Source organism: Stylophora pistillata, chromosome 11, assembly GCF_964205215.1.
Source record: "Stylophora pistillata chromosome 11, jaStyPist1.2, whole genome shotgun sequence".
Taxonomy (NCBI): Eukaryota; Metazoa; Cnidaria; class Anthozoa; order Scleractinia; family Pocilloporidae; genus Stylophora; species Stylophora pistillata.
The window spans coordinates 118,498-129,370 of NC_142529.1; the positions used below are offsets into that span (position 1 = coordinate 118,498).

General features: G+C 38.4%; 1 protein-coding gene across 3 annotated transcripts; it reads right to left on the reverse strand.

The window, feature by feature from the left end:
• Window positions 1-240: 240 nt before the first annotated feature.
• On the reverse strand, window positions 241-8,254 carry LOC111332277 (metalloprotease TIKI homolog). Of its 3 annotated transcripts, none has more exons than XM_088737533.1 (7): window positions 8,059-8,245; window positions 7,891-7,968; window positions 7,187-7,762; window positions 3,917-4,241; window positions 2,649-2,739; window positions 1,528-1,692; window positions 241-1,389 (listed from the first exon to the last, which is right to left on the reverse strand). In XM_088737533.1, exons 1-7 carry the CDS (start codon window positions 8,098-8,100, stop codon window positions 1,257-1,259), a joined length of 1,410 nt encoding a protein of 469 aa, XP_088593659.1. In that variant the 5' UTR covers window positions 8,101-8,245; the 3' UTR covers window positions 241-1,256. The 3 variants fall into 3 exon arrangements, 2 of the variants coding, with proteins under 2 accessions (XP_088593659.1, XP_088593658.1); XR_015992931.1 differs by lacking the exon at window positions 241-1,389 and adding an exon at window positions 1,914-2,009 and having other exon boundaries at window positions 1,525-1,692; window positions 8,059-8,254; XM_088737532.1 differs by lacking the exon at window positions 8,059-8,245 and having other exon boundaries at window positions 7,891-8,046.
• Window positions 8,255-10,873: the final 2,619 nt, after the last annotated feature.

A 10,873-nucleotide genomic window follows, 5' to 3' on the forward strand; every position in this document is an offset into this window, starting at 1 on the left:
TGAATTTGCTCCAGTTTAGTTTTATCGACCCAGTTGATAATTTAGTGGTGTATTCTTAAAAGAGACGGTTTTTTTCGACCGAGTTGATAATTTAATCGGCCACCGGCCGTAGAGTTTCTAAGCTGATGTTCCAAGCTGACTTAATTATCTACTTGAGAACCTACTCAAAGATTAAATCTATATTATCATTATCGTGTAACCATCTGATCAAATTGAATCAAATTTATGAACCCAAACAGGTGCTATAATCACAATTTTATTAAAAATATATGTATAAATATCTAGCTATGATAGAAAGTTTGACAAACGACTTTCTTTGATGTACTTAATACACATACACCCTGTACACGTGAAGAGGGACTCGTGACCGCAATTACGATTTGTCATTGTGTTTGTCCATATACCTGTTGAAAGCGCCATTATTTGTGCCAAAGGCAAAAACAAAAGCGCGCCAGTTTGATTACTTGTTTGGTTCAAGGGAGTAACAATTTCACTTAAAATAAACTGTCTCAGAAAAGCAAATCGATCGATTTCATCGCTCTCGCGATAAGAAGAGGGCAGTGAAAGAAACTTTGTAGCAATATATTTGAAAGCCTATTTGGAAACTCTAGCAGTAGACACACATTCCATCGAAGGCTTTTCTTTTTACAACTCTGTTTTTTTATCCCACGGAACGGGTGCAGAGAGGGTTATGGACGGCGAGGGTTCGTCTTCGTCACAACCCAGTCTTTCAAGGATCAGGGTTTAGTGAACTTTAAGAAACCATGTAACTTTTACAAAAGAGGTAGTCCTTGAAGCAAGAGGTAGTTGACGCAAAAAATACTTATATTCTGTGAAATTCAAACGTCATTGAATAATGGTGACGTTATGACTGAGCGCAAGATTGAGCAAATTAACCTGAGCCTTCGTCTACAAAGTAAAAACAAAGAAGAGGTCAGAATGTGGCACGTTGAACAGTTGAAACTGTATTATTATAGTTATTTGTATTATCCTGGTCATTTCTACTTTCTCTATCACATTTCTCACTCTGCTGTTCACAATATTATGTTAATTTGTACGTAAATATGAGGTTGTCCACTGGCAGCTGTTCCACTGAGCCTTGTATTATATTTTTTCCTACAATACTCTGTCACGGCCCAGATTTGAGGCAGGTTATTTGTCGTCCTAATCCTTTTGGCCTCCATAACTCATCAGAAGAGTTCCCAGACTTTTAAGCGCTCTGAAATGACGTTTCTAATCAGGTCACATCCAGGCAGTCAAACATAAAGTGTTAGCGCATTTAGGAGTAGCAATCCTGTGCTACATACGGTAACAGGCGCTGCCACTGACGTCATGATAGGCGATACATCATTACTGAGATCCTCTCCTACACTCTCAGTTATATTTTCACTGAAAAAGAAATTTTAACATGATTTAGGAATCTGACTTGACCAAACGATTGTAAACATCCGCCGATAACGAATGTGAAAGTGGCCATACCCTTTGCCAGCAAAGGATTTATTCAATAAATATCAGTCCGCTACATACCGTTTTTCTGCTGGTGTTTTCGTAACTTTGAGCACCAGCTTCACACGACTAAAATCTGGTCTTTTCCTTCTTCTTCTCGAACATCTTCTTCTATGTCTCTTTCGACATTTTCTGCGTCTTTTTTTTTTTCTCGTTCCAGGATTTGTAACCCGGAGTGCTTTGTAACTGCAAGAGAAAGCAACAAAAATGTTACTCTTAACTCCGGGGACAGACCATCAAAAAAGTTATGGGGGGAGATTCTGAAAGATGCAAGCACTGTTTTAGTACACATTGGGTAAAAATCTGTTTTGTTTGTTTATTTTGGACAGCTTTCTCAAAAAGCTAAATTTAGGACGTTTTTATGTTTAGCAAGATTCTTGTTTTGAAACGACTTGAGTAGAACTCACCTCAGTTATATGAGAGTGAGAGATGGACTAATTCAGAGAAACAAATTAGTCGATACAAAGTCTTCAAAAATGCCTACGAGAACAACCATCTAGAAACTGAAAAAGGCAGAGTTAATCACAGATGACAATGATCCTAGCAGCTTGTCAGTGTCCAGTTTAATAGCAGTCCACCCAACATTTGCCTTTAAAAGCACACACAACCCACAATTCCCCTATTTGCTGCGACGAAGGGCTAACGCTCGAAACGTCAGCTATTATAATCGTAACGGTGGCCAATTTACCATTTCAACTTTGTTGATACATTCAAATTATTTGAAAGTTAGTTTGTTTCTGATGGAAAGTGGTCATTTGTGGAACTTCACACTTCCTTACGTTTAAATCTATGGCTGAGAGGGACTCTGTACAACTTACAAACACATCCGTAGACCAACAACAAAAACAACGATAACGATGTTAATAATAATAATAATGTTACCAAGAGTGATTAAAAAAATTATAACAGCAATAATACCAATAACAATAATAATAAAAATAAAAGAACAGTAATAACGACACTACAATGATAATAAGTTCATAACTAATAAAACATAAATTGCATAAATATCCGATCGAATGCGCGTTGCATACTAAATTGAATTTGAAGAACTCTGATAAGTAGAAATGATAAAACAAAATAAGAATGATAGCAATGAGTGAAAAGGTAAAGGGGATGAATTTGTAAATAAAATACCGTACTCTGGTAGTTTTTGGCCAGGTGCCATGTGCTCAACGGCAAATCCTTCGCGTTTCATAATACCAATGATACTGCGATTTCCAAGAAAATGCCCTGTAGAAAAACGTTAAGAATATTAATCTGACCGACGTCTATTTCCACAGTTAGTAGTAGATATCTTTATTTATACAGGATACCCCCTTCAGTGTAGTAAACACTGGTATCAACGGGGGTCCTGTTACCCACCCATCCCACTCCAAGGGAGGGCATCCACCACACAGTAACCTCGTGCGTGGGAAATTAACGTCTCCTGCCCCCAACCCTGCAGGAGACGGGACCACCATTTATTCGTCCCTATCCGAGAAGACTAGAATATCTAACCATTTCATGATGTTATAGAAAGGTAGCATATTCTTCTCAATTATTTTAAGACCCTGAGTGTTGGTCCGGCCGGGGCTCGAACCCTCGACCTCCCGCAGTAAAATCAATGACTCAAAATTCACGTCTCCCCCTTTTTTCTACCTTCAACCACTGGCAACGTAGCGTAAAGTAAATCAGCTCAACGGAATTTCTAACGAAGCATAAACCTCGGGAGCAAATAATCAGATGCCTAAAATTCAAACAGAATTAAACACGAAAGGACACCAGTTAGCTACTCGTTCACATAGGGTGTCTTCTGGGCTGAGAAGGATAATAATGATGATGATGATAAATTGGATAAAAAGATAATGATAATGATAAGGATGACAAAATCAATACTGACAATGATAACGATAAGGCTGACAAAACACGGCGATATTGATAATGATGACGATATGGATGACAAAACACGGCGATACTGACAATGATAACGATAAGGCTGACAAAACACGGCGATACTGATAATGATGACGATATGGATGACAAAATCGATCATGATAATGACAACGATACGGATGAAAAAATCGATAATGATGATGATAACGTTAAGGATGACAAAACCCGCTGATACTGATAATAGCAACGATACGGATGACAGTACCAATGTTGATAATGATAACGATGAGGATGACAAAATGGATAATGATAATGAAAACGATAAGGATGACAAAAACGATAATGATAATAAAAACGATAAGGATGACAAAAACGATAATGATAATGATAACGATAAGGATGATAAAATGGATAATGATAATGATAACAATAAGGATGACAAAATTGATAATGATAGTGATATGACGTCAAAAACAACGATGACGATGGCAACAGAGATCGTGGTGATGATTATGAGGATAATAATAGCACTCACCGGCACCAAACGCAAAAAAGAAATTCCGTTCAGGATACTTGTTTAAAAGTTCGATTACTCTTTTTGCCATGCGCTCATTCCGTTTGAAAATGAGCTCCGTTCTCAAATATTGATCAATCTCTTGAGTCCTCTTCAACTCTAATTGCCTCAGTGAGAAATTGGAAGATATACTTGGCAGTCGCGTTGATTGAGTTGAGAAAAGAACGGAGGTAAGATCTCCACAGTTATAATGATCTATGAGATCGTCTGTAGTGTACGCTAAGTGGGCTTTGCCAACTCGCAGCTTTTCTTGAAAGTTAAGTGTTTGGTTTAAAGCAAAGACCACCTACAAGACAAAGGAAATAAGTAAGAGTGTTTGAGCAGTTCAATTTTGTCGTTATTGCTCCGCACAACACGAGTGATGGACAGCAGTCAGGTGACCTGGGTAAAATCTTAAGAAAAGTGTCTCCGCGGTCATAGAGATCTGTTATTATTCTCACGATAAATAAACAAACAAATGTAGCGAAGATTGAAACAAAAGAGAAGCTTACATACCTTGTATCTCTTTGAATTCTTAAATGAGATTAAAAGGATCGTCAAAAAAAAAAAAAATAAACTCGCGCATTTGTCTATCGCAATGGTAACGCCCAACAACGTGAGCTCCGCTCTTACTAATGAATGTTACTTTAGCCCAAAAAAGGACGCGTAAATGGAAACTTATGTGCTCTGGCACGCGTGCTAGATTTTATAATCCACGCAAAACCTTTTGTGCAATATAAATTTGCCTGCAGGCTGTTTAGTTTCTTACACAGTTATTTGAGGTGACTCAAGCCGTTACTTTTACAGTAGGGAGCACGATCCAAATTAAGCACACCATACATGTACTTTATATTAAACCTTAAAATTCACAAAACAAAACAATGCAAGTTTTCTTGATTCTTTTCACAATACTTGTACTACCTTTTTGTTCACTGAGACATACAGTCGCCAATATACCAACCGGTCGATGAAAACAACATTTGATCTTATCTATCATCGACCAGGTTAAGTCACTTATCATTACAATGAACTAAAAACATGTTAGCAATTGATGTCACGAGATCTGACTCAGTCTATCTGGTGCCTTTACTTGTGAAGCATTGCGCATCACGCACGCTCTATAAAGATTGGTTATCTTAACTTTCCAGCTGTATAAATTGACTTGAATATGTCTATCATCTTGCCCAATAAACAAATTATCTTTTTCCATTATTTTTTTGCCCTAGGGTTTGCGATATACCGGCAAAGCATGTTAGTTACTTGTTGACAACTAAGGAAATGTGGCCAACTACATTTAAAAATATAAAAATACCAACTTGATACGCTCGAAAAGAGGGATGTCTTTCACTGCGTTGTATTTTTGAATTGCGGATATACCATATCGTAGTTTTTGTTTTAAATGCATTGTTATGTGACAGGAAAAAAATTAACGTCCTTGTTCAAACATCAACAGATAAAACAAATGTAACAGAAGCTTGAACTTTGGGTTATTAAAATGCTATTATGAGAGGCTGTCGTGTAGATCATTGTCCACATACGACACTCATACACAATTTGTGTCTCGGTTAAGAGTCATTTTAGTTCGGCACATCAAACAGAACCGCTTTTATATTAATCTCAAAGACTAAAAGGGCATATCAATAGCATTATATCAAAGAATTGTTCATACCAAAGAAACTCCAAATATTGACAGTTACTCGATGTAACTGGAAGATACAGATTAAAACTTCCCGCCCGGTGCTGGAAGATAGCTTTGTTGCGCTAGTAACAGAAAATTTTTCAAGCTAATGGACAGAGGACGTGTTTGCATATTTAATTGTGTCAATTCGATTCATACTTATTACAATTCCCTTGAAATCGCCTGCAAAAATCACTGCAAGAAGTCACGTTACAATAGGCACGCCACTCGCTAGTAGAACTCACTTCTACGTTTCGTGGTTTGGCCAGAAATGAGCTCATCGCGGTTAAAAATGAGAATTTGCAGCAATTTGAAATGACACACTCTTGATTTAATTAACACCATTGTCTATATTATAAGAAAGCCGCTTAACCAGGCTGCAACACAGACTCAACGAAAACGTGTGAAACGTTCTCCTCAGTCTATTCTCAATACGTAGTCTGCCTGGAACAAAAAATGCAAAATATCGTGGCGATCGCGGTAAGCAAATCGTTGAGGAGAAAGGCGTGATAATTAAAGACGTTTAATGACACCACAGCTGAGCCTTGTTTTCATATCAAACCCGATAAAAGCTGCACAAAACAACCATGTAACAGATACTCCAGTCGGAGCTTGACACCGAACACCGAAAGGCAAGCCGCCTAAAACATACACGAGTGGTGATGTCAAGACATCACGACCATTTAAAGAATCTGCAAAGGATGACACAAAATCAGTGAAGTTTTCTCGCTTTTTAATGCATGAGCGCCAGTGTTTATTGTTAAAGAATGAAAACTTAATAGCTTTTGAATGCATTAACCGATGTAAAGACGGCAATTGTATTAAAGAACGATTTACGAAAAGAGACGTTCGTTTTAAACACTAACTAATGTAGAAGAAGGCAGGCAGTCTGGTCAACTTCCCTGAATTGATCATCATATGGTGAATGATTGGCTTTGAAGTCTCATACAAAACAACTTGACCGCTAATAGACTTCCCTCGAGCAATCAGTCCTGACTAAACATTCCACAAATGCATCGTGAAACCGCTCGTAACAATACACGATTAAGAAACTTTTTCCCACTGTTTTGACAATGTAAATAACAAAGCTCATTACAAACACAAATGGTCCTTTTTATGCGTCCGCACATAATAAGTAAGATAATAATAAGGCCTGTCAGTTCACTGATGCAATCGAAAGATTTTAACGCTACATTTGTGGGTTAATCAACCCAAAAATATTACTTACTGTAGTCATAACTTAACAAATATAAGTTGTTACATGATAATACAATTAGCTCGCGAGCCGACTCACGCAAAAGGGAAATGTAAAGAGAACGTAGCTCATAGGAGATCACGCTTCAATGAAGCGCCAGCACTACTCGAATGCACTTCAGAACACAATTTGCTCGAAGCTGTCGTCGCATGTGTTTACAAGAAATATACAACTATTGTTAATTGTCGCGTGCAATTTAACTTAAACACTGATATTGTCAGAATCAGTTAATCTATATTATACTAGTAAGCTGGATTCTACTGAGAAACATTTGACTTAAAGGAGATTTGAGAGATTATGCGATTCTCATTCAACTAACCTGTGTATCGTTTAGTGAATTAAGTGGCTGGCACTGTTCCTCTACTTCCTCTACTGCTCCCGTGAATTTCTCATTTCTGGCAGCTTCCGAGGCAAGATACTGATCCAAAACTGGTATTCCTCGATTTTTAATGTCACTTTCGGTCAGAGAATTTACCATGAGCATAATCCATATTGGTCGCTTTTTCTGCCAGTCTTTCGTCAGAAGCTGGAATATTTTGTCGGCGTAAGGCGCCATTCCTTGGTAATATTCTCCATCATTTTCTTTCAACCACATAGGGATCCTTTTCTTAATGTACCTCAAATGCCTCTGCAGGCGACGATACATACTCCGAGGTAACACGTCCTTGAGAAGTCCTCCCTTGGGCAACATTTGACATTTCCAAAGTGCGTTAACTGTAGGTTTGCTGGTCAAATCAAGTTCAAAATATACGTATTGACTTGTCTTGAAGGCTGCTTTGCTGTTTGAAGGAATGAACTCCCATACTCTTGTGTAAGGTACATGGATTGTACCGAAGAAGTAAGCCGGTGGATTTCGTTTCACTAACCATAAAAACGAGTTGAGGTTCTCTTGAAGCTGTAAACACGAGTACAAATAAAATACGCACAACGTAATTATTTTTGAAAGCACAATACAACAGTGATCTTTAAGAATTGAAGTGCACACATTAACGCACACAAGCAAGAAATCTTGAAATCTGTTACCGCGTAATTCGTGCAAGATCTTGTGGAAGGTATTCGGTCCGGTGTAGCATTGTGACTCCTGAGAGGTGACTCTGTTACCTGCAGGTAGAGAGGAGTACAAACAAGGCATGTTATGATTGGTAAGTGATGAGGTCCTAAAGTCTTAACTTGATCCATTTGTCAACTTACAACGAGTAGTAAAACCCATAAAAGGTTCGAGAAGAACGCCATCCCTTCATCCTAACCAGAGCGATTAAATCATGTGTAACTACAGGCTTAGTCAGTTTATCAGAGGTCGCAGTCATTTGGCCTTCGTAGCTTACCAACAGACAATCTTTAAATCTCGTCAGCTCCGGCTCAAGCGTTTTGCGGTCTCTACTCGGTTTAAGGAGTTGAATGCTGATTGGTTTAGCGCATTTCGTAAGTGGCGCAAAGTTAATCTTGAAGGCGGGCCGTCACAGAATACAATAGACATGTCATTAGCCGTGACAGCAAACAACCCGCCTGACAGTCGTGCGTTTAATTGGGGTGCTCACCTACAAGGCTCTGCCTGTTTGTTTGACAAAACGTGAGCTAATAAGCGATATTCTGCTTGAGTGGCACGTTGTCTCCTGACCATTTGAATATTGTCAATCTCACGTATTGATACACTGGTTTAGCGTGTTTAGCGCAGGGAATTAAGAATCGGAGATTTGTAATGTGAGTAACCGACACCTGGTGAATCTAATTCATTTCATTGCCCTGTAGCGCAGTGGGGAGGTCTCCCAAAGCATACTAATCTAAGAATGCCTCAGGAAAAAACTCCTATCTAAAAAATTTTTTTTCATTATTTCTATCAGTCTCTTAATCAATTTAAGGTTGTAAAACCCATTATGAGTTGTTTGGACACCTGTCTTGTTAACACCACAGGGGAGCTACAGCCATGTAGCGATTCCACGTAGTAGCAGTGACAATTTGTTTGGGTGCCACTCGGCATAGCGGCATGGAGATCAGTTAGTGAACAAGTCACTGAATTACTTTTAGCTGCATCTGACCTAGTATCCGAGACTTGATATTGCAGTTTTACAATCGTTTTCTTTAGTAACTTTTTAAAACGTGCTTTCTGTTTCGTTTTAAAATTTAAAATGAAAAATGTAAGGATCTGTACATGACTAATACAAACAGGAGACCATGGACTCCAGATTCCTGTCATAAAAATACTTTGTGGTAAGGCGTTCTTTTTTTGGTAAGAGCGCAAAACTGTCACGTCCGCCGAATTTAGCGCTGCCCCTTTACGCACTCCAACCAAAAAAATAACAGAACCGCGAGGTACGCAAAAAGAACACTTACAAGGATATTTTGTTTTACGAAGCTCCTCAAATGTCCTTGGAAGAAAAGTTTAACGCATAGGCTGATAACAGAAAACAGTCAGATCATAATTAAGACGTATTTAATGAAATATTCTTGGTATTTTCAGGTTTCATCTTCGGTATAAAATTAGAAATATCTCCATGTACGTCCCACGGTCACACGTGTTTGACTGAGACCACACGCGTGCACAGCAGTAGGGCGCTTTTCAAGACATCAAAGCTCGACTCTCTACAATAACTTGTGTATGGTGTATTGTGAATTCGTCAAACATTTAGCGGTTCTTTTTTCAAACTTCACTGAAACTGCAAAGACGGTTGGTGCCAGTCGCCTAGTAAGAATCCGCAATAATTATAAAGATTCTAAAAGCTCACTAAGCAAACGAGAATCTTTCAATTCATCAAATGAATCAAGTTAAACCAAATAAAAAACGAAGACAATTACGTGAATGAAACTGTTTAACATATGAGCCCCCCTTGGTAAGGGTGCGTGCGGAGCAGGAGATAAAGAATATGGAAGAATATTCTTACAGCGCTTGCGACTGACATTTCGAAGTGGGACGTTACACAGATCCCCGAGCGAGGTCAGGCAAACCCTGTCCATGGAATTTGTCCTATTTCAGAGCTGTTGTAGTGCGGTAACGAGATTACCAATAGGTGCTAGGCATCTATTTACGGCATCAAAGTGGTTAACAGACAATTACAGTAAAAACCCGCATACAAGAATATGCGGATTAAGAACACCCAGGCTGAAATTTGGTTAACGAGGAGCATATATATAAGAACACATTCAGCCTGAAAATTGAAAATTGTTCTTATATATAAAAACTCTTCCCTTTTCAGTTTAATAGAACAAACAGTGCCTGTAGCTTTACTGTGGTGTTGCACTAAGATCTCTGTATAAATGCTCGTAATTTCACTTGCTGTGTATAGAAAATGTACAACTGTATTTGGAATTATAAGTCTTATAATTACATGAAAAATATGCTCGGTTGTGCAATTTATTTTCTAATGTTGTGTGTCTCAAGTTTAATTTTATCTCAGTCATGTATTTCATCACAGTTAGTAAATCCCTTACATACTTTTAGAAGTAAAAAATTAAGAACTCTTGGGAACACTTTCAGGCTGATTTCACCTAAAATACCCGATATATAAGAACCCAATCAGCCTGAACCCCGGAAATTGGGTGTTCTTGTATGCGGGTTTTTACTGTACACCTTCCTGCTCTGGAATTAATCGGCTGTACAGCAGACTATACCGTCGTTTCGTACGGCAGGGACAAGTTCATAACGAGATAAAAAGCTAAAAATAAGCTTTTGAACCAGACAAAAACAAACTAGGTTTGATTACCTGCTAAAAGGGACACCGAAGTGTAAAGGAAAATTTTTTTGTCAAATCTAACATCAATATTCTCCGTCTTGGGCTCTAAAACCTCATGTTGAAAAAAGTGTAGGAACAGTTAGGGTTATATCGTGTCCAAACTACCCACAAACCAAATAAGTGTTTGAATAATTGTAAATCATTACCTCTGGGCAAATGGAGCTTTGGTTGGGGGGAGGTGGTGTGGAGGGCAGGAGGGGGGCAGGGGAGGGAGGAATAATCCGAGCTAAGTTTTGAATTTCATCCCCTCTGAGACACAGTCTTCATATGAAGTGAAC

What these genes read in the sequence shown, in the direction of transcription:
- LOC111332277 (XM_088737532.1), bottom strand. Translation starts at nt 8,046, where the DNA reads ATGGATCAAGTTAAGACTTTAGGACCTCATCACTTACCAATCATAACA. An exon ending in ATTCACTAAACGATACACAG is followed by an intron (nt 4,242 to 7,186) that starts GTTAGTTGAATG and finishes TTTGTCTTGTAG; the next exon opens with GTGGTCTTTGCTTTAAACCA. An exon ending in AAAACACCAGCAGAAAAACG is followed by an intron (nt 1,390 to 1,527) that starts GTATGTAGCGGA and finishes TTTCTTTTTCAG; the next exon opens with TGAAAATATAACTGAGAGTG.